Genomic DNA, 23,625 nt, shown 5'->3' on the forward strand with positions numbered 1-23,625 from the left:
CTCTTTTTTGTGAGATTCATAGTTCTCACCCTGGCATAACCTGCCTGTAGCACAAAGGGACTTTTTTATTTCTCCACTGCCTGACTTCCTCTGTTACCAAGCTGTTTTCAGGTTTCAATTGCTGGAAAGGAGAGACCCATTTATAGTCACTGAAAGGGGAAAAAAGTGACTTCATTTAGAAATGTGATCATCAATTACTTTCATAATGCATTTAAAAGCAACCTTTAGTACCAAAATTTAAATTATAATAGTGACCAGTAGATTCTCTCTCTCTCTCTCTCTCTCTCTCTCTCTCTCTCTCTCTCTCTCTCTCTCTCTCTCTGTGTGTGTGTGTGTGTGTGTGTGTGTGTGTGTGGTCTCTGTGTGAGTGTGTGTGAGCATGGGTGTGTACAAGAATGAGTGCATCCAGTAAATATGGAGGTCAGAAGACAACACCAGCTGTCACTCCGCATGTGCCTTCTTCCTTGTTTTCTGCGACAGTCTCTTATTGGCCCAGGACTCATCAAGTAGGCCGGGCTAGCTGTTCAGTGAGCTCAGGGGGTCCATGAGTCTCTGCCTCCCGTGCTGGATTCTGAATGAAGTCATGCTTGGCTTTCTTGTAGCATCTGGAGATCTAACTGAGGTCTTTATGCTTTCAGTGCAACTGTGTTATCAACCCAGCCTATGACCAGCAGGTCTTTAATAAACAATTGCTTGACCAAACAATATCCAACTAAAATATAATTAGTATCCATAACACTACCATTTAAATTATGTTTCAAAGTTTCAGCTGATCTGTTTTGTTCTGCTGATGTTTTCTTTGAACATTTCTTCTCAGCTCTTCCCATCCACTGTTCCTGGGATTCAGTCTCTGATGGGTGAATTTTATGATACGGCAACTCCTGGCTCAGTCCTGTCCCACTACTGGTCTCTTTTAAATGTATTTGAACAATTTTGGCTCGTGAATAAAAAGGCACAGCTACATTCACTGGAATGGTAAGAGAGCCACAAATGTGAATTGTGCAATCCAAGAAATCTTAAGTCTAAAAGATTGATTTCAAAAGGCTTTGCCTACATTAAAGCGAGCAGGAGAAAAAAAAAAGGAAGTACGCCCAAAAATTTATGGTCTGGAAAATAAATGATTTTCAAGTACTGAAACCATAATGGTTCTGGTGGTCATCAGACCCTGTAACAAAAAAAAAAAAAAAGGCCGTCCAACAGTTTCAAACAAAGATGTGACTCCATAACAAAGTAATGTTTAAAATTAAACATTCTAGTATTGTTTCACCGTGTGATCCATACCTTTGGATTACCGGAGCATCTGCAAGATTTGACAGGGGCTGTGTTTTGAGCCATCCATCATCCTGAAGATAGATACAGCAGGCACATTTATTTGGGAGTTAGAAAGGCATGGCTTTATTATGAATAAAAAATAATCTGATTTTAAAAATATATACTGGGCTTTATTTGGTTTGATTTAGAGAGTGCTTTCCCATCTTCGTTTCTACTTTAAGGGGAGGCAGCCAATGAGGGGACAGGCAGGTGAGATAGTAATGTCTCTAGAAGCTGGCAAAGGATGCACTTAAACTTTGTTGTTCTTTAATATGGATAGAATTAAGAGAGCATTTGATTTTTCTACTGCCAGGAAAACAGAATTAGACCTAAGCCTCCCAGGGAGATGAAAGACTAAGGGACATGACACTCATTTATGTCCCTTCCAGTCACTGTTGGGAATAGCTTCAGCAATGTTCCCTTGTCCTTTATTCCCTTCTGTGTCAGGAGACAGTGACTGTAAGAAACTCACTTGGAATTAAAGATACAAGTAGCCGTGGATCTGAGGACTTCTTAGAACTTCTCCCACTGTTAACATTCACTTTGATTGCAAAAGCTCAGTAGCCTTGGCTCGATTCCCTCAATAAGTCAAAGGTGGTTTTCCTTGTGTGCTTGAAAGTTGTTTTAAACACTACAATGTAAAGCCACCTTTCACACTTAACCCTCACTCTAACATCCAAGACTGCCCCGTACATCAGGATAGATACACGAGGAACAGGCACGAATCCCCAAGGAGCCTGCTTGTGTTGACCTTGACGTTCAATAAGTTCCCTCCAGAGACTTGCAAGCTTTAGAACATCTATTCCCTGGCCATGTTATTTCCAGCTCCTCATATATGACCAGGTTCGACAACGCCCTGATTAAAATGAGAAGACTAAGCTCTCTTGCCTTAAAGAAACGTAATAGTGGTCACTGTCGAGCATAATTATAAAGGATAGGGACTGACCATTCTGAACTGCACAAAGGTGGATCAAACATTCCTAGCGTTCTAGTTTATTGATGACAGTGGGCAAAGTGAGTCCTTTAAAACTCAGTTTCTTTGCGTGCAATTATGATTTAGGCTGCCTACCTTGTAGTATTCCAAGAAGATTACCTAAGAAAGCCTCTATGTGTCTCACATCGAGGTACCGATAGGTGATGAGAAGCAGTGTACCCGTTTGTGCTCCTGTGCCACTCAGGGGCCATTTTAGCAACTTTGGTGAGGGTGTTTTTTTGTTGTTGTTGTTTTTTTTTGTTTTGTTTTTTTATAAGGAGAGCCATATATGGACAAAAACGAGCTCTCTATATTAACGGACAGAAGTCTATTTCTGATATTTATCAAAAGTCAAGCAGCAATTATGCTCCTAGAAATGTCTCTGCAGTACTCAGCTTAAATTATCTTTAACAGTTTAACAGGGGGTCTGCATATTTCATGATCATTCACACTTTATTGCAAGGAGGATCCTACTTCTCCTATAAATGTGAGGGAGAATGAGGTTCTAAGGCAGATCAGCAGCGTAAGACATCAGGCTAACACCAATACTGGCATACTGACCTTCAGAACACACATACAGAACAACCTTTGTTCTGCACTTTTCTTCAGCCCTTGGATCGAATGACTTCATGTTTCCTCAGAAACACAGAGAGAGCATTTGCTTGTAGCATGGCAATGAGGTGAGAAAATGGAGTTAGAACATCAGCAGTCGTGGGCGACATTATGCGTGAGACCCAAGGGCTCAATGTAAGTGGCGAAGGAGTCTTCCTTAATTTTCACGCTCCTGGAAATAAAGTAGTATATGGGCTTTGCTCTGTGGAAATACATACAAATTCAAGATGATTTATCCACCAAGACATCCGAGGAAGGAGTGCACAATGCTTTTGTGTACAAGTTCACTCCATTAAGACGGCCACGCTTCCACAACTCAGGTCATGTGAATTTCGGGGCTGTATCTCTTGAATGAAGTCCTTCTTCATGAAACATTCTTAGGTTTTTGTTTTCAATCTAGACTTTATCTAAATTTACCTATGTAGTGGAGAGATTTTGACTGTGTAGAAAGCCCTGCGTTGGATCCTCAACATTACAAAAATAAACAAACAACTGAGAATCTCACCACCATCAAAAAACTTCCTGTCTTCTGCCACGGATCCTTTATCCGTTACTCCATTCCTTGGAAGGAATCATTGCAGCTTTGCCTCCATTTTGATATGTACACGAATGGAGAACAGGCTTTAGACAATGAGAGAAATACTAGTTAGCAGTCAGAGAAATCTTTTTAATGTATCAGGTTTTTTTGTTGTTGTTTTTTTGTTTGTTTGTTTTTGGTTGTTTTGTTTTAAGACTTCCTTCCTGCTGCTTCTGGGATGCCTTGCTGACCTCTGTGCCGCTCAGCCCAGTTTCTGGCGCTAGCATTTCATGGGGTCCTCACAGTGTTCCTGAGGACAGCAAATACTACTTATTAGCTCCACTTTAATGGGGTGACAGACAACACAGCATCATAACACAGGAAAGACACGTCCAGGGCTGGAGACCACAGTGCCCCGTGTTCTCTATTATCCAGACCGGACAAGTTTCTGATTGCACTTTAGGTTGTTTTAGTTCCAATTTTCAGGACTCGAAGGTTCATCCAGCCGAGCTTTTGGTTACTTCTACAACACAGAAAGCGAAGTGATCATGCCAAGATATAAACAGCCCTTGCCATCTCTGTGGTTACCAGGGAGGGTAAGAGCACACACTTTGGCAGCTCCAGTTGTTTCCTATAGCCACGCCCGTTTCTCTAATTTTGTGTACATTCTCGGGGCTGTGCCTCAGGACTTCCAAGGCTCTTGGCTTCAAAGCTACGGAATGTTAGGCAGAGATCCCAGTGAAAATGTGCATTTTTGAATCACCTCTGTTGGATCCAGGTTTTCTGAGGTTGCTCAACTTTCCGCTAGAGTGTGAACTTTTTTTTTTTTTTTTTTTTTTTTGGTTCTTTTTTTCGGAGCTGGGGACCGAACCCAGGGCCTTGCGCTTCCTAGGTAAGCGCTCTACCACTGAGCCAAATCCCCAGCCCCCTTTTTTTTTTTTTAAACTTGTTTTCTTCAACTGTGCATTTACTGATTAGAGGTGATAAGCTTGCCACCAGCTCACTGGAGGCTGGAGAGGCTGTTGCGGAATGAAATCTACCATTTCTGGTCTCTGCCAAAATAACTGTGCTCACCTGGGATGAGCGACAGTGTGTCACCTCGTTGACTTGGACTCCCTTGGTACTGTATTTGCAGGAATTCTTCAACAAGGAACCAGACCGTTGAGAAACCACACAGGTCATTGGAAGCCATCCAAAGTAAAAAAGGTAAAAGCATATCGTTCTACATAGTACAGCATAAAGAAAAGTGGCTTCTGGCTAACAAAAAAAGCATGTTTAAAATGGTTAAATTCGTTAGCAACAAAAACAAAAATTAAACAAGGGAACGGTATTTTTCTCCTCGAAATTGGGCTTTTTTTCTTAAAGAAGGAGAAGAGTGAGGGGAAGTGAGTAGTCTCGTAAGTATGGTGAGTGTTTACATTAGGGCACTTGATAGCTTAGAAAGTGTGGTTTAAAAGTCACTCTTGGAGCCTTAGCGCTCGGTGCTAGAGCACATACTTGGTATGCAGAGGCTCTAGGCTCAACCCTTAGTGCACGGGGAGAGATTATTTAGTTAAATAAAATGTCTCCTTACAGACCAGAAATCCAACTGCTAAATATTTGTTTTAAGAACGTAATCAAGAATATGTGTCGTTCTCAAACTCAGTGATGGACTGTAAACCAAAATTCTGCTTAGAAGATCCAGTGCAGCCTCAGTCAGTACTGCGAACCACACAGTACTAGACAAAGTCCTGGTTATAACCGGGATTCCTTAGTTAAAAGAAGCAGATATACTGATGGATCGCTTTCCTTAATATTTTCTTCTTGTATGACAAAAATTAGTTGTTGTTTATAGTCTTCTCTCATCCATTACATCCTGATTTCAATTTCTCCTTCTTCCCCTTCCACAGTCCCCCTACCTCTCAAACCCCTCTCTCCCCCAGACCCACCCTCATTCCACCCTGAGAAAAGAGCAGGCCTCCCAGGCCATTAAGCAAGCACAGCATAACAAAGCTACGGTAAGACCAGGCACATGCTATCACATCAAGGCTGGATGAGGCAAACCCAGCAAGAGAAGGGTCCCACATGCAGGCAAAAGAGTCATAGACAGTCCCCGCTTCCACTGTTAGGAGTCTCACAGGGACACGAAGCTACCCAGCCATAGCATGTACACCGAGGAGCTGGGTCAGACCCCTACAGTCTCCATGATCTCCTGGAGCCCGCATGAGTTTCTGTTGCTTCGTTCTGCAGGCCATGTTCATATGGTGTCCCTGATCCCTCTGGTCCCTTCCATCCTTCCTCTCCCTCCTCTGCGGGATGCCCTGAGCTCCTCCTAATGCTTGCCTGTGGGACTCTGCTCCCATGCGTTCCTGGATGAAGTTTCTCTGGCCCTTTTGATGACAGTTCTGCTAGTCTCTGGCCCCAGAACACTGCAGGCAGGACAAACTGTAGGTGGAACGTTTTGGGACTGGATTGATATTCCAATCCCCTCGCTTAAGACCTAGCCTAGTTACAGAGGACTGGCTGGGGCTCTGTGTCCCCCATTGCTAGGAGTTTTTGCTAGGGTTACTTTTATAGATTCCATTGCTCTGGGTTTCCTATCTCATCCCGGAAATGCCCCCTGATTTGTGTTGTTTCTCCCAGGACCCCCCCACACACACACACAATTGACTCCTCCTGTTCCCAACCCCACCCACCCCCGTCCACCAATAAAATCTATTTTTGTTTTCCCTGTCAAGGGATATCCTTGGTCCAGTCCAATACTGTGGTTCTCCATGGTGCTGTACTGAGCCTTCTAACTAGAACAGTGATTTAAGTTTCATCAGTGAGATTGAAGGACACTCGTCTGAGAAGTACAAATTCAACAAAGCAAATCGGCAGGCCTAGCAATGGGCAGATGACGATCAAGAGCGACTGCTCTCTTCTTTTTCTCTTTTCAAATGAATATTTTAAAGCATCTGGCATAGTTTATGCATCCATTTGTCCATAAATATCTACTAGAACTTCTTTTTAGATGGATGTTTAGTTATCCAGATACTTGAAAAAAAATACTATTAGAATGTCTTCACTCCAATAATTTAGGATATTATAGCATAGGACCACAGGACTAGAAGAAAATGTAATAGTTTACCTTTAGGGTAAAGATGTTTCTCCAATATTCTCCTACTGGAAGTAATTCCTTGTTTGAGTTTTGAATTCAATAGCTGAGTGGCTGTATTATAGCGGTCAGCTTTACTTAGAAATGTTTGCTGGTGAGAGGTGAACAGTGGACAGCAAAGTGCTTGCTTTTTGTACGTGAGTGCCCACATTGCATCTCTAGAATGCAAGTAAAATTCTGAGTATTCTGGTACAAATCAGTAACCCCAGAGCTTGGGAGAGAGAGGGGTGAGTAGAGACAGGGATATCTTTGGGCTTTGCTGGGTAGTCAGACTAGCTCATCAGTGAACTCCAGATCGAGGGAGGGAGGGAGGGAGGGAGAGAGGGAGAGGGAGAGGGAGAGGGAGAGGGAGAGGGAGAGGGAGAGAGAGAGAGAGAGAGAGAGAGAGAGAGAGATATGGAGGGGGAGGGGAGGGGAAGGAGGAGGAGGAAAAGAAGGAGGGGGAGGAAGAGGGGGAAGAAGAGGAGGAAGAGGAGGAAGAAGAGGAAGAAGAGGAGGAAGAGGGGGAGGAAGAGGAGGAGGGGAGGAGGAGGAAGAAGAAGAAGAAAAGGAGGGGGGGGGGAAGAAGAGGAGGAGGGGAGGAGGAGGAAGAAGAAGAAGAAAAGGAGGAGGGGGGGAAGAAGAGGAGGAGGGGAGGAGGAGGAAGAGGAGGAGGAGGAAGAGAGGGAGAGGGAAAAGGAGGGAGGAAGCCACTGAGACAGAGAGATGGAAATGGAGAGGCAGAGAGAGACAGAGACACAGAGAGAGATAGAGACATTCAGCCACAGTATCAGAAAGAGAGACAGACAGAAACTGACAGAAACACAGAGAGATGATTATTCATTGAAACCCTTAATTTTTACGTTAAATTCAAAGTTTTATTTTTAAATTTAAATTTCCCGTTTTTTTAAATTTCAGCTGCAGTTCCACAAGTTTTGTATGAAGATAAAGATAAACATTGCAGCGATGGTGAGTTGAGATTGAAGAGTTCCCATAGTATAGCTCAAAGTTTAGACACAACCCAACCTTGAAAAGCTATAAACATTTTATCCTACTCACGTGTCTTTAGGCTGCTAGTTCTTTAAAGTCAATTTCGAGAAGTTTTATTTCTGGTTAAGCTAATATCTATCACTTCCGCATTTCATTTCCATTTATTCTGCTTTTTATTTGTGTGTATGTTGTCTTTTGACAGTGACTTCTAAGACTCATGTTTAGGGGCCTGAGGAATCTTAAGGCTTTACATTAGGGGTGGAATTTGGTTTACGCATCGTCTTCGAAGTCTCACTATTCTGAAGTAATCTTTCCTTCCTATGCAGTTGCTGTAATGGAGGGTACTGAAGTTGAGCTCTCTTCATACCACCTGAGAATTTCAAACTCAATTTTCAGTTTATTTTCATATGACACCATGAATTTTAACTAAACATAGTAAAACGATACATGCAATTTATGTCTCTTTAAAACTTAAATTTGAAAATCATTTTGTTCATCCTGTTCTATCTCCTTACATTAGCTTTGTAAACCTATCTTTTTTAGTGAGTTCAGTTGACTTTCAAGATCACGTAGCTATTAAATGGCTGAGGTGGGTTATGGCCTTCGGATTTATCCTAAGCTCCTAAATTTTCTTTTAAAAAATGGTTCTTAGTTATTTTACATATATGGGTGTTTTGCCTGAATGTGTCTGTGCATTTCCTGAGTGCATGAAGCTTGAGTAGGCCAGAGAGGGTCTTGGGTCCCCTCATTTTTTAATAACTCAGGGAATCAAAACTACAAATGGTTGTGAGCCACTGTGTAGTCACTAGGAAAGGAACCTGGGTCTTCTTGAAGAGCAGCCAGTGTGGCACTTTTAACCACTGAGCCAATTCTTCAGAGTCGTGAAATTTCTTACTGTCCTATATTACTAAAGAATAAGAGCTCTCCAATGAAGGTTTATCTTTTATAATATATCCCTCTCAAATAGATCCATATCTATCAATCCATATACTTTTTGCTACAATGCGCAGTTAGCAAAATTGTCTTCTGGACCATGGTAGTGCATGCCTTTACCCCAGCACTCAGAGACAGAGGCATGGAGCTTTCTGAATTTGAGACCAGCCTGGTCTACAGAGTGCCAGGACAGCCAGGAACTTTCTCTACAAAGAGAAAGAAACCATATCTCAAAGAAAGTAAAAAGAAAAGAAAAAGGAAGGAAGGAAGGAAGGAGGGAAGGAAGGAGAAAACATATTTTGGAGTGTATAAATGTATAAACTTAGGCTTAATTTTTTGTAAATAAAAGTTATAATTAATACTATCTAACTTGTTTGCCTTCTAAACACTGGTGTTTACGTAACCCTTTAAAACAAGCACATCAAATATCATGCGAGATTGAGTAGTATTAGTGTTTAAAGAAACCAAAAAAGTGCATTCCATTAAGGACTGAAAGCTTTTCAAGTATTGCTGAATTTAACAGGGAAAAGAGAGCAGGTGTCCCCACTCGACCCCCAACTACTGATCTCTCACACTTACAAGACCTGGTTATTTCTCCCTGGTCATTGCTGCTTGGAGTATGATTTAAAAAGAAAAACAGAGGGGTTGGGGATTTAGCTCAGTGGTAGAGCGCTTGCCTAGGAAGCGCAAGGCCCTGGGTTTGGTCCCCAGATCCGGAAAAAAAAAAAAAAAAAGAAAAAAGAAACAAAAAAAAGAAAAACAGAAACTCAGCTCTGTGAGAAAAGGAGAACTGTCAGTAGTAGTATTTTTAGGGTGTATCCAGGGGTAGTAGTCTCAGGGCTAAATGCAACTTGGAAAAGCCCGCATCTCTCTGGGCTTCTGTATCCTGCACCGGATGATCTCATGGCTTTCGGTTCCCAGGCAACGTGTCACAGAGGAGGGGCACGATGTCAGAAAACCTCTTCAGCTTTGTTCAAGTTGCTTGTTCCCTGGTTAAAAATTCATTCTATCTGGATCTTTACAATTAATCTCCCCACTTTTATGGGTCTGATATAAGATTTAAAAATGCAGCGGGAGATGCTTCTGCCCAGGTGGGGTTATCTTCAAGAGTATAAGCGTTTCCCGTGTTCTGTGTGAGTTACGATGATCTATCAAGAGAGCAGTAAAATCCTATGGCTAAAAGAAACCCGTTAAAAACTGCCAAACCTTCAAACAGCTTTCCCACGCATGCTTGCCAAATAGGTTAAGCAGCCTGCTACCACCATCCCTCATGCTGGGTTCTCCACAGATCTAAGGTAAGCTGGCCCGAGACAAGTTAGAACTGGACTGGGAGAGTTGCCAAGGACACACCAGGTGTTTACAGGCAGCAAGCTTCATTCAGTTGCAGTGATGTCAGAGATAAATCAACTTTCAAGTAAGGGTCCTGGATGCAGCCCAGAGGTGGAAAGTTTGGTGGTCCTGGGGGATAAGGGGGGGCGGGCTGTCTTGCTAAAATCTTGCTTAAGGTAATAACTGCCCATTTAGTCCATCTTATGTGGAGGTAAGTACGATTTATAAAAAGTATAAACACTCTTTGAAAACAGTGACTACTTCGTGAAATATGAAAAGAAGCATAAAATAGTAAAAACCAAAAGGAAATTAATTCTCAGTGAATTGTCATAAAAGCATATTCTTGGTCAATAGAGGTGGTGCATGCCTGTCATCCCAGAAGCGGGAAGGCCAAGGCTAGAAGATCACAAGTTCAAGGCCAGAGTGGGATGTGTTGGGAAGACTTTGTGTCAAATGAAATAAATGAAGTATATAAAAGTAGAAAGAAAGCCTAAGAAGTTAAAGCGCATCTCCTATGATTCATGCTGATAGGACAATTTACTTCCTTGCCATTCGTTCAAGTGGTTCTGAGCACAGAAGTATATCTATACGCCCTTCGTGCTGGGCACCTCGCCCTCCCTAACTGGTGCTGATCACAGCTCCTGCCTGTTTAGGATTATGCTGGGGTCAGAGCGTTCTTTTGGATCAAATCCCATGACTATTCACCTCCTGTTTTCTCTCTGCTTTTCTCCATTCCTTGAACAGAGAATATGCTGTGGGTGGGGCAGAGACTTTGATTTTAAAAATCAGTACCCTATCAGGAACCAGTTAAATTTGAATTAAAGGCAATGACTATTTTCAGTGCGTGCTGTAATCCTCTGTCTTTATATTCTTATGAATCAAACTGAGACCGGTTATTAATATTATAGATCAAGTCTACCTATATATCAGCCAGATAACAATCTTTGGCTGGCTGGTTCTTTTCAAATGTCAAGTAAAATTAAGCAGTTTGCACAAATCAGTGAGAGAGTGAACAAAATTGACTTGCTGGGTTTTTTTTTTTAAAAATAAGGCTTTTCTGCAAACTGAAATTACATTATATTTGTGATACTATTATCCTCTTAACTTATACTTGATGAATGGCTTTTCTCCCACAGGCAGAAAAACCCATAGAACGGGAGACAGAAATGCATATGTAGACTTTCGTTGTTTAGAGCACACAGGTAGCTGTTTGGAGACGTAGGTCTCAGAACTAGAGTACTCAGCAGCGATTGATGGTTTCTGGTCCCCACACTGAGTGAAGCCTCATTATATCCCTCAGCGCCTCAAAGTCGAGGACGTGATAGCAGAATTGACGGATAGCAAAGCAATGAGGAACCTGTGGAATGCTTGTCCCCTGCTTTAGTTTGTCTCTGGAAATGATGAGAAATGACTAGAACTTGGAAACAAACTGTCAGCTCTGATTTTAGAGAAACCAAAGTGATACTTTTATAAAGGAGAGAAACAGGTGTGGCCAGAACAGTGTCTTCTTGCTATCGTCAGTTCTGTCCCTTCCGGCACGGGACTTGGTTGTACCTTTTCTTGCTATGCAAGTCAAGATCACCAAATGCCAAGTGGCTGGAGGGTGCCTTTCCTTTGCTCATTTTAGGAGCATTTTCTGCACTTGCATTTGCTTGAGTTGTGTCGAGTGTCATAAAGAATAGATACTCATGGATATTAAAAAACCGTTTTTTGATAAACTCTTGGGCATTTGTCCATTCCAAATATTGTTAGATGTAGCTGAACAGGGGCTGCTCTGTGTGTACGCACTGCTACAGCTGTTTTTCTTTTCTTGTACCAAGACAGGGCTCGCTATGAAATGAGGTGCCAAAGGAAAGTTTCTGTTCAATGGCATGAAACCATTCTAGATTCAAGAACAGGTTTAAGCAGATATGGCTTGTATGGCTTGTTCTTCTCTCTCTCTCTCTCTCTCTCTCTCTCTCTCTCTCTCTCTCTCTCTTTTCTTTTCTTTTTTTTTTTTTTTACTTTCTGACATTTTTCCCTGTCGAGGTATCTTGGGGGAGGAATTTCAGGATGTTTTGTGGATATTTTGACCTCTCTGTGTGGTATGATACCAATGTTGACATTCTTTGTTCTACCCTACTCCTCCTCTATCAACTAATGGCATTTTAATGACATTTTCCATTAAGAAAGTTTCCTGATGACCTGCTAGCTCTCTTCTGTCGCTGCCCCATGGAGTTGTCTCCATTTACGTTATTAACTGAGATGTCCTATATCTTATAAGAATGTTAACCCTTGTACAAGGGAGACATTTCCCCAACCTTCTGTACCTTTATTCTTTCAAGGACTAGGAAACGAATACTGTTTGTACTGAACCAGATAAAGTGGACATCTGGTCTACCGAGGCTCCCCATAGCTGACAACTGGGAAATCAAGCTGAGGCCAGAAATCAGTTGTGCCTGGGTCCCGAGCGGATAGCCATTGATCACTGAAACTGTACACAAAAGTAGGAGAGGAAAGACCTCAATCACGTGCGGTTCTGGAATCTCTGTGTGGTTCATGGTCATCTTTCTGTCTTTGCCACAGAGGAAGAGGCACAGTGCCAGATCAAGAAGATTGTCACCTATCCCCGTTTAGAACTGAGTCCCGAGTTTAATGCGAAGATCAAAGACTATTACTGCGAAGTGCCCTTTGATGTGCTAACCGTGAGGATCAGAGCCGAGACTTCCAAGTGTCAGTGCAAGGTGCACCTGCAGGAGCAGACAGGGCCAAGGTATGGGCTGGACAGGCGCATGCGCAGGGACAACTTGATCGCTCACCAGGAAGCAGTTGTCTCTCCCGACTTTAATCGTGATTCAGAAAAGCTGAACCACATTCCTTCTGGAGAGCACGGTGGTGTGAAAGCCTTCCGTTTTCAGGCTTCATGTACTTAGAGAACAAATTGGTTCTTTACCAATCTACAACCCACTCACCCCCCTTTTACCCTAAGCCAGTCTGATCAGCCAGAGGTAGAAATTTGTGGGCATAGTAATGTTAACTTTCCTCTCATCTTGCAGGATGTATTGTTTGTTTATTTATTGTTATTTTCTATAGATTTTTTTTTTAAAAAAAGGCCCCAACTTGGAAAATTGAACAGGAGTAGAACCTCATTTCCATACGGTATCTTCAGAGAGGAAGATACAATTGCATGTTGTAAGCGGGGAATGTACTCTGCATTGATGACAGCCCATTTAGTAGAGAGAGAAGAGGATGTGGGCTCAGTGTGTACCTCTGTTAGTACAGTGCTTGCCTAGCAGGCAGAAAACCTTTAGTTCATTACTCACTTGGAGGTCAGCCTGGGCTATATAACATCTGTTAAAAGAAGGGAAGAGTTGAAGAAGTGAGGAGGGAAGAAAAGAAAGAAGAAAAAATGAAAGAAGATATAGAAAGCAAAAGAGGATTGATGTCACTCCAATCCGGGTCCTACCTTGGCTCTACCATGGAACTTGAGGCAATTTGATAGCAGGGTTTTTTGGTTTATTTTTTTAACATTACAACTTGCCTTCTGGGCATAATTGCTGGGTGTTACTCTCTCCTGTCTGGAAGAGCTAGTCCTTATCAATTTATTATCTCTCCACCTGTCTCTGATTGTCAGTGGTTAATCCCACCTAGCCCCTGCCAAACGTCCTTGGCAACCCTCCTATAGCGGAGGTCACAGCCCCCAGCTCCCACCTCCAGCCCCCAACCTTCAGACCACAGATGGTTACTGTGTTTGTTCTTCTTCCTCCAAAGCATGACAAAAAAAAAATTCCTCTTTCCTTCCCTGCATCTGCCTTTTCTTCCTGTGACCCAGAAGTACTGATAACAGTTCTTTTCAATAGTCTCTGTGTTCATATTAAGGTAATCCTGGTTTTGTGAAGAGGTATTGTATTAGAAGTAAAGCGTGATCCTGAGAGGTGGTTAATAAATATTTCTTTCCCTCCAGTTAATGAAAGATGTATGACTTGTCCTGGAAGGTGACCCCTAGTATAGAAAAGAACTAGGAAAGAGAGATTTCGTATTTTATATTTCATATTTCTTATGAAATTATGAAGACCTTAAACATGTTAGGCGGGTGAGCACCATGATAATAATAATAATAATAATAATAATAATAATAATAATAATAATAATTAATGCCGATGTCTGAATTCGTTTGGGCTCAATAATTGTCTCCCTGCATATTAACTCATCCGTCTCTCACTCTCCGTCTCCTCCCACCACCCGCCATCAGCTTTGCCAACTATCCTCTGGGATTAGGAATGAACAGAATCTCCATGCTTGTGGTAGATGAATCTCGAGCAGAGGGTGACGCCCTAACCACGTATAAACTCACCATCTACAGAGAAGACCGCCCGAGTCTGCCCTTCTTCGAGGACTTCACAGCGTGCGGCTTTGTACAAGTGAGTGAATTTTGCATTTCATTTGTGTTGAATTGGGACTGATTAGTTAATCCGTGTGAGAAGCGCCAAGTGGAACTGTCACGTGCAGCCTTGTGCATCCCTCAGCTGTGGTCTCTGCAGCAAAGTCCGCACCCCACGCTGGTATCTGCAGTCCTGCACTCCGGGGTTTCCTCTCAGGGAGGTAGACACACTCTGGGCTCACTGGGCTTAGGAATTTATCATGGTTGCCATTTAAATTTGTCCAGCAGCAGCTATGGATTTGATTTTACACTGCCCATTTCTTTAAGTTTCTTGTTTTTCTTGGATTTGTCCCTGGATCTCCTTTCAAAATTTTTAAGCTGGATCCAGTAGAATTTATTGTTAAAAAGAAAAATGAGAGTAAAACTTATGGAACCTTTTTATATCAAGGATACTAAAAAATGGAATGAAATTTGCTTGGCATAGATGTATATCTCGTTCACGCCTCAGACCTTAATCATGTCTCAAGACTGTGGCTTCTCCTTTGAGAAACACGTTCCATTTTCTAGCCTTATTGGTTTGGACGGAGGGTGACTCTGCCTTTGTCTTGTCAGCTTTCTCTTGCTTTTCCTTAAAGATAGTAAACACATAACCCCTGACATTTCCTCATAGCATGCACATACTGTCAGTACAGATGATGCCAAGAAAGCAGGAGTTAGGACTTTGAGCATCTGTCTCCTAATCCATTCAGAAAGTATAATCACAGATATATAATATCCGAAGGACGGGTGTGCTGGCGGCCAGCAGGCTTTGCAATAGAAAAGATTAAACAAGGATAGGACCTACTGCATGTTGGTGGGTGCTAAGGACCCCGTGATTGTTGATCATCTATGGCCGGACACCATAATCTTTCCCTTTCCCCATCACAGTCACATGCATCTGTCACCAAGAATTTACCATTCCATAAGGTTATCCGTTCATTATGTTTTTATTTTCTAAGGAAATCCCGAACTTAGGAATTCTCAGGAAATCAGAGGGGGATGCGTCAGAAGTCCACATCTATTTTAGTTTACAAAGACACTCTCCTTCTCCAAGAGTCTCTCCCTCCTTAATACTTGTGGATTGTATGTGTGTTGAAACCTTTATCTTATTATTCCTAATTTATTTCTTTAAGTTACATTTTATTTTATATAATATATTTTGATCATGTTTTCCCCCATCCAATATTTTTCTTATATGTTCCATTAAAAAGGAAGCCAGACATATAATGGCTCGCTGTGTCTCATTAATGTGACATTTAAGAGCAGGTAAAAGTAACTCACAAGGATAGAGAATGGAACGGTGGTTCTCTGGAAGATGTCAATGCACCTAAATGTGAGGGGACCCTTTGAGGAAATGTCCTATATCTTAACCCGGGTGACAGCTACTTCTATGAACACATGGTATATAAATATATGAAAACTGTGCACGTAAAACTTATATAATTTACTGTATGCTACATATGTAATACAGAAAGTATGTAGGAAATGGTTGGATAGATTTGCATATAAATTTTAGTTCATTAAAGTAAGAAAAATATTGTTAGAAGGAAAGTTTGTATTGCTATCTTCCAAGACGTGGTTCACTTCTCAAACACAGTACTGATCAGAAACAAGTTAATTATCATGCAATAATTACCTCAGAGAATAGATTTGACTTATGACCATAACGTGAAAAAATATCTGAAAATTCTTGTGGGATGACTCTCACAGACAATTGCAGGAAAGTATTTCAGTTATTTATGGATCTGTTCCAGGAGTCCTTAGTTCTGAAGGTTTGGTGGTCCTTCAGCAAGTGCTATATTTTATAACATGGAAAGTGTTTAATAGTATTTTCTCAGCCTTTCATTTATAAAAGTTCTCAAATGTGTGAGCAGAAAAATCGTGGCGTGAATAACGTAGCTTACCTCCAATGCTTAGCTCGGTATGAGCTGCTCTGTGAAGCTGGGTGGTTTTCTCACTGCTGTTACAAAATATGTGACAAAAGCAAGTTGGAGAAGAAAGAGCTCACTTTAGCTGGTTATCGGGTACACACTGCATAGCCAGGAAGGCTCAGGGGTCAGGAGCACCGGGTGGTTGTTTCTGTTTCCTTTAGAGTCAGGAATCAGAGGTAAACACTCAGCCCAGATGCTACTTTGATTCAGTGCAGGGCCCTGGCTGGGGATGGTGCCACTCCCATTTAAACTGGGCCTTCTCTTCTCAGTTCAACCACTTTGGAAAAAGCCCTCGTGTACTATGTTTGAGGAATACTTTGCACATAAGTCCAAAGAATCTAGCAAAACAGACTGCGAAGATTATTGCTGAGTTGTATCAAGGGTTTTGGTTTTGGTGTTGATATCACGGCAGAGGTTTGAACGGAAAGCAGGCAGGGGGGATGGAGTGTCTAGTCACCAATCCTTAGTCACTTGAGAATTTCAGAATTAAACTCAGCAAAGTACGCATATGTTTAGATCTTCCAAACTTCCCCCCCTTTTCTGCTATTTCATTGTTAAGATTAAAGTCCCATGGCACACTACTTGCAAATCATCGGATGGGCTGTTTAATTTGAACTCCCAAAAATATAGATGCAAGCCTATATGGAAAGAAATTAAATGTTAATCGTACTTTATTTTTTCTGGCAGAAGGAGAAATCGCAACTTCTCCCCGCATTTCAAATTAGATTTTTGGTTTAACAGACTCTTACGTTCAGCTTCAAATTAGCATCTTAGTCCATTTTTGTCGCTATAACACGCTGCCTGTAGCTGGGTCATCTATAAAGAACGGAAGTCTATTTATCACAGTTCTGGAGGCTGAGAAACTCAAGATCAAGTTTTTGGACCTTTAACTGCCAAGGCCTTCTGGGTAATTCTGTGGTAGTAGAGGTCAAAAGGACACACGCTGTGTGCTGTGTTCCACACGTAAAGGGCAAAGAGCAAGAACAGACCCTCAGATAGTCTCCTCCAGCGTGCTCAAAAGGCACCACAGAGCTAAGGAGCTGCCTTCATGATGTAATCATAGCCTAAAAGTCCCACCTCACGTTACTGCTTCAGTGCAGTTAGTTGTTTTAACCCGTGAACTTGGGGGAGGGTATTTCATTCCATAGCAAACACAGAAAGCAACCCACCTTCGAACAACCAAAGCAGAATAATTCAACTTGGATGCTATGGAGGTGCCTCCTTTCCCTTCCTCCCTTTCTCCTTCCTTCTGGGACTCAAGTATTCACACTACTGTTTCAGCAGAAGATTAATGGGGAAGAGAAAGCAGATTTAGAAACCAAAGCACTCAGTGAAAAGCCAGTTACTTTGGTATTCTGGTAAATGATAAGATCTTTAAGTTATAAACCATTTTTATCCTTTACGTGTCTGAGCATTACTATGTATTTGACCATGATAACTGAAATTGTGCAGTATCTTTATTTTAATTATGGTTATGACAATTTAAAATTGTATATAGTTGCCCCAAAGGGGTTTTAGTCATTGTAGGTAAAGAAGGAAATTTTTTTATATAATTGATATTAATAATTAGATTGGAACCACTCCATCTCAACCCCAGAACCACTGCCTTTTGGTCCAAGATAATAAAAGGCAAGTTATCTAAACATTATCGTGGACCCTTTTGAAAGTGGTGACAGTGTGTGCCCCCAGACATTGCCAATGTCTCCCATGGTGCAGAATCAGCACCAGTGAAAAGCCACCTACGTAAAGCAATAACCATTCTTCCTTACAGGTATTCCTTAAATGTTATGTGCTGGAGATTCATTCTTCTATTTTATTATCCCTACATTTTGTTAATTCTAGTTCTGCTCACTCTCCAGACATTTTTTCTTTTCTTTTCTTTTATTGGATTTTTTTAAATTTACATTTCAAACGTTATCTCTGTTCCCAGTTTCCTGTCCATAACCCTCCATCCCATACCCCTCCCCCTTCTTTAAGGGTGTTACCCCACCTGACCATCCACCCCTTCCCGCCTCCCTTCCCTGACATTCCCCTACACTGGGGGGTCTAGTCTTGTCAGGACCAAGGGCTTCTCCTCCCACTGATGCCCAACAGGGCCATCCTCTGCTACATATGCAGTTGGAGCCATGTGTCTGTCCATGTGTACTCTTTGGATGGTGGTTTAGTGGGAGCTCTGGTTGGTTGGTATTGTTGTTCTTATGGGGTTGAAAACCCCTTTGGCGCCTTCAATCCTTTCTCTAACTCCTCCAATGGAGACCCAGTTCTCAGTTCAGTGCTTGGCTGCAAGCACTCGACTCTATATTTGTCATGCTCTAGCAGAGCCTCTCAGGAGACAGCTATATCAAGCTACTGTCAGCATGCACTTCTTGGCATCAGCAATATCATCTGGGTTTGGTGGCTGTATGTGTAGGGGCTGGATCCCCAGGTGGGACAGGCTCAGAATGGCCTTTCCTTCAGTTTCTGCTCCAAACTTTGTCTCCATATCTCCTGCTATGAATATGTTTGTTCCCCCTTCTAAGAAGAACTGAAGCATCTGTACTTTGGTCATCCTTCTTCTTGAACTTCATGTGGTCTGTGGATTGTATCTTGGGTAATCTGAGCTTTTGGGCTAATATCCATTTATCAGTGAGTGCATACCGTGTGTGTGTGTGTGTGTGTGTGTGTGTGTGTGTGTGTGTGTGTGTTTGTGTGATTGGGTTACCTCACTCGGGATGATATTTTCTAGTTCCATCCATTTGCCTATGAGTTTCATGAAGTCATTGTTTTCTAATGCAATTACTACAATCACAAGTGTGCATTCAGTTACAGAAACTAATCAAACCTAAATCCACTCGGAACCTGTCTGCATTGAGATTTATCCATCAATATATAAGGCTTTGCTGCTAAGAATAAAGGCTTAGAAAGTAATAAATAGACTGTTACTGTGGCTGAAAAATGTCATGTTTAGGAAATAATAAAATATATTTATGTTCTAAGGAAATTGAAATACATATGGAGAAATATTTCTTTTACTACCTGTTTCCAAATCTAATTCTTGATGTGGATAACAATGACTACACAGAAAGTGATTTGTGTGCTTGATCTACAGTCTCGTGTACGTTTTACCCCCAAAGCATCGTGTCTGGAAAGAGCCTTAAATAAGATCTGCAAGAAGGTCAGACAGCTGAAGCCTAGAGGACCGAGTTCCATGGATGTATTTGCTAGAACCATTTTTATCTTAAAATGTATTATTGCACACAAGGGGAAAATCCTGAGGAAAGAGGAAATAGTGTTTGAAAAGAGGTTCAGTGTTTATCTATACATTTTATTAACTGGCATATGCTACTTTATAAAAAGAGAAATTAGCCACTTAGATGCCATGTCACTAAGTTTTATGCAAATGACCCCAGTTCAGTGTTTAGAAATGCTTTATAACTCATTTACTCTTTCACCTTTCCCAACACCACCAAGAAGTAGTCCAGAGATGTTTGCCTAATGTCTTAGCAAAATGAGATAATAGACTAGGAATGCATTCATCGATAATTTGTCAATTAGTTCACTGAGCGATGACATCCATTAGTTTCAGCTTACCGGGTTTCCCCACAATGGCATCCATAGCACTGTGCTGTGCTCTTCAACTAGTAATGAGTTCAAAGCGCCTGCTCTGCCCTGGGCTTTGCTCACACACTGTGTGCCGGGAGGGAGTCTAGCAAGCACAAAGAGATGGGAATGGAACTCCAAACTCAGAACTTTCCTTATGTGCCAAGCCTTCACTCAAGCACTTCACCATCTTGTTTTATTTACTTGTAACCCTGGACATGAGTAAATTAAAAAACAAAGATCCTCTCCCCTTTATAGAAAAAAAAAATGCACTGAGAAGCCAAGACTTTAGAAGTGGTTAGAAACCTAGCCCAGGCCTTCTATGTAATCTGTGGCAAAAGTGGAGTTTGCTACTTATTCTCTTCAGCCTACACTGGGTTCCATCCTGTTAAGTCTCCCATGCATTGAAAGTACCTTGTCTAAAATTCAATTAGAGGCCAGAGAGATGGCTCAGAAGAATAGCATTTGCTGCCAAGCCTGATGACTTGAATTTGATCCCCAAGACCACATGGTAGAAGGAGAGATCCAACTGACTCTTGTGAGTCGTCCTCTGACCTCCAAATGAATATTGGGCCGTGTGCCTCTGCCCTTCCCACCACCAAAGTCAAAAGTATAACAATTTTTTTAAAAAATTAATTTAGCACACTAACTGCCAGGCATCACAATTTACCACAGTAAATTTACTTCAGTAGGCTCAGACATTCAAACATTGTCATGAGCCCCCCAAAATATTGTGTGCCTTGGGCTTTGTGCCTAATAAAGACTGAATCCTCTTTCTCTGTTTCCCTCTGGGGGATTTGTGGCGACTGATCCCATCTCATTATTAATGACCCAGGATGTAGTAAGGACTCTTGACTGAAACGCTTAGTCTTGCTGGGTTTGCACACTTGAGGCTGTAGACTGAGTGAGCTTTTATGAGCTTTCTTCAAAGTTCCACATGGTGCCGAGGGAAGGCCGAGCAGGGTTCTGTCTGTAAGCAGTGTGTCACCTAGCATTTTGAGTGCACAGGACGTCTCGGTAGCCAGGAGGCATTTTCACCCAAGCCATAGCCTCTTTGTGTGAGGTTCAATTTCTCCAAAGCATGTGACAATGGGCAGGGTGCCCTTTAATTCACACTCTGTTTAGCTCTCAAAATAAATTACCACTCTGTGTTGGTAAAAGAGTGGTGTTACACATTCATCCAGTGCATAACTTATGGTCAGACAAATTAGTGTTTAAATAAAATCTTTTGCTTGCCACATCTGTTTTGTGTGTCTTTCTGAGCCACATCTGCTTCCATTATTAGAAATACACTCTTCCCTCTCTTAGCACAGTAGGCCAATGCCACGTGGAAGAAAACTGCGTCTTTCTTACTTTCAGTGTCTTGAGTGAGAGACTCTTCCCAAGGACACACAACACATACATCTCTCTCTCATCCCTGACAGGGATCCCACAACAGAATGAAGTAATGATGGCGCGAATTCCAACACAGTGAACCAATGACTTTCTATCGGGGTTTCTAGCAGGAATGTGCGAGGGATTACTTACAGGAGAAGGGGTGACTTAAAAGCCCATCCTAAGAGGGGTGACATCTCAGAAGCTGCAGCCTGGGAGCTCTCTGGGCAACTTGTAGGTAGTTACAGGAGCCCTCACAAATCTCCTTGGCAGTCGTTTACTCTGCTTATAAGCTGAGGAGGGGCCTTCAAGAATGTCCTGACTTTCTGCTCTCTGAGAAGGCACTTTGGTTTCCTCCTGAGTCTCATATGCCTTCCCTTCCCTCCTGGAGGGAACCTGTCAATCAAGAAGCTCTTCTGTATATGACAGTTGTATCTAGAACGAACATTTCTACCTTCTTTCCTCAAAGGCCTGCTTTGACAGTCTGAGAACTTGTGCTCTGATTTCTAAGCTGGGCAGAGAAATAGAAAAGAGTAGGGGGTGCTCTTTTTGTTGTTATTGTTGTTGTTGTTGTTGTTCATGTATTTATAAAAACATTCTGGAGAATCTGGATTTCAAATATGACATTTAAAACTTTGAAGGAGAGCATAGCTGAAAGAAAAGTATATGGAGGGGGTTTCTTTAATCAGACCCCAGCTCCCACTTTGTTCCAGTTTTAATATCTCTGAAGGGTCCCAGAGCTTTTCTCTAATATTTTCCACATCCTTCCCTGTTTCTCAAGTCCAAAGGAATTCTGCCAAAAGTTTTCACCAGGAAAGAGACCAAACCAACAGTAGAACATGACTTACTGGAAAAAGGCATGGTAAGCCACATGGGTTGGCTTTCCGTAGGACAAGGGAAAGCAAAGGATGCCTCTTGTCCTTGGCACTGTCAGAAGCTCACAAGGCAGGCCCCTGAGTCCCTGATGAATGTTTTGAACCTCCAGCGAAACACATGACATTCATGGCCAATGGGGTATGCTACTTCAGAATTATAAAAACTCCCAGGTAAATGTCTTTGCCCTAAAAATTCAAAATCTAGAGAGGAATCGTGACAGATATAAGAAGGTTAATATCATATCTTAAGTAAATATGTACTGGTAACATTCAATTTATTGAGTGCTTACTTTTTTCAGGAAGTTTGCTAATTACATATGATTGTTTCATTTCTGGCTCTAGTAAAAAAATAGTATCTATGTTATAGCATAGTGTTTTGGAATCATGTGTGGCCCTTCAATGATGTTATGCTTTTCCAAGCAAAATGCTACTAAGTATAATACTTACTGAAGAGACAATCATCTGTATGGAGATACGCTTCTATTGCTTCCTCTCATAGACTCACAAAGTACTTATGAGCTGTCAGGGATGGTGTTCTGAAAACATGAAGTAATTTATCATCAGATTGGGGCCATTTGTATTGTCATTAGTGAGAGATATCGATGAGCTTTCTTCCAGCAGACTGTAATGATTCGAAGAAAGGTTGGCCAATGTTTCAGTTAGGTATCGCTGAGAAGATTTTGCACATGCATTTAACTGTGGCATTTCCTACTATTGGTGTATGTGTTGATGGAGCAAGAGTAGAGAGTGGAGTCTAATTTGCAGATGGCTTCAGTAATTGTGGGGATGTAAGCTGGTTTATCGTATGTTCTGAGAAGACAGAAATCAGGGTACTTTATGCTGAAAATTTTTCCTTCCTTCCTTTCTCCCTTCCTCCCTCCCTCCTTTCTCTCTCTGTAGTGCTTGGAGTTTAAACCTTATTTAACACGTATTATATGCTGGGTGCTATTTTAATTGCTTAAGGCTCACTAACTGGGATTTTAAAACAAAACACAGAGTATACAATCTTACATCTTTCCCACAGATAAGAGAAACAAAGGCTCAGAGAACTAGCTGATGTCACCCAGCTCTTAAGGACAAAGTCTACTTTGAACTAGGAATCTGGTCCCAGCGCTACATCAAAGCTGTTTTACTGGCTGCAATATGTCATTCTAAAACAAGATCACAAAACAACACAAGTTTCCAATAGCCTTCAGCCAAAGAGTTAATTTTTTTCTCTAAAAGAAAAATTTAATCTTTAAGAACATTTAGAAATGAGTGAGCTCATGTGCGTCTCCCCACCCCCACCCTCTCTCTCTCTCTCTCTGTGTGACAACTTCGTAGAGTCATTTTATTCCTTCAACCATGTTAATCCTGGGGATCAAACTCAGGCTTAATGACAAACACTTTTGTGCTCTAAGTCCGTTGTTCTTAAACTGTGTGCTGTGGCCCTTTCACAGGGGTCACACATCAGATATTCTGCACATCAGATATTTACATTACAATTTATTATAGTAGAAAAATTACAGTTATGAGGCAGCAACAAAATAATTTTATAGTTGGGGGTCACCACAACATGAGAAGCTGTATTAAAGGGTCTCACATTAGGAAAGTTGAGAACGACTGCTCTCAGCCGGCTGGCCATCTTGCTGGCCTTATAAAAGACAATTTTAAATCAAGAGGGATATAACTCACTGAACACATACTC

The 23,625-nt window shown here is 41.7% G+C and overlaps 1 protein-coding gene across 3 annotated transcripts in view; it reads left to right on the forward strand.

Moving 5' to 3' along the window:
- Cped1 (cadherin-like and PC-esterase domain containing 1) overlaps positions 1 to 23,625 on the forward strand; it is a 272,944-nt gene that overhangs the window by 145,765 nt on the left and 103,554 nt on the right. For all 3 annotated transcript variants that reach the window (XM_039108608.2, XM_002729287.6, XM_039108607.2), the window contains exons 11-15: positions 818 to 975; positions 4,549 to 4,619; positions 7,447 to 7,497; positions 12,346 to 12,532; positions 14,012 to 14,180. In XM_039108608.2, coding sequence (XP_038964536.1) covers positions 818 to 975; positions 4,549 to 4,619; positions 7,447 to 7,497; positions 12,346 to 12,532; positions 14,012 to 14,180 — 636 coding nt within the window. The remainder of the gene's footprint in view (positions 1 to 817; positions 976 to 4,548; positions 4,620 to 7,446; positions 7,498 to 12,345; positions 12,533 to 14,011; positions 14,181 to 23,625) is intronic.

Source organism: Rattus norvegicus, chromosome 4 (assembly GCF_036323735.1).
Source record: "Rattus norvegicus strain BN/NHsdMcwi chromosome 4, GRCr8, whole genome shotgun sequence".
Lineage (NCBI taxonomy): Eukaryota > Metazoa > Chordata > Mammalia > Rodentia > Muridae > Rattus > Rattus norvegicus.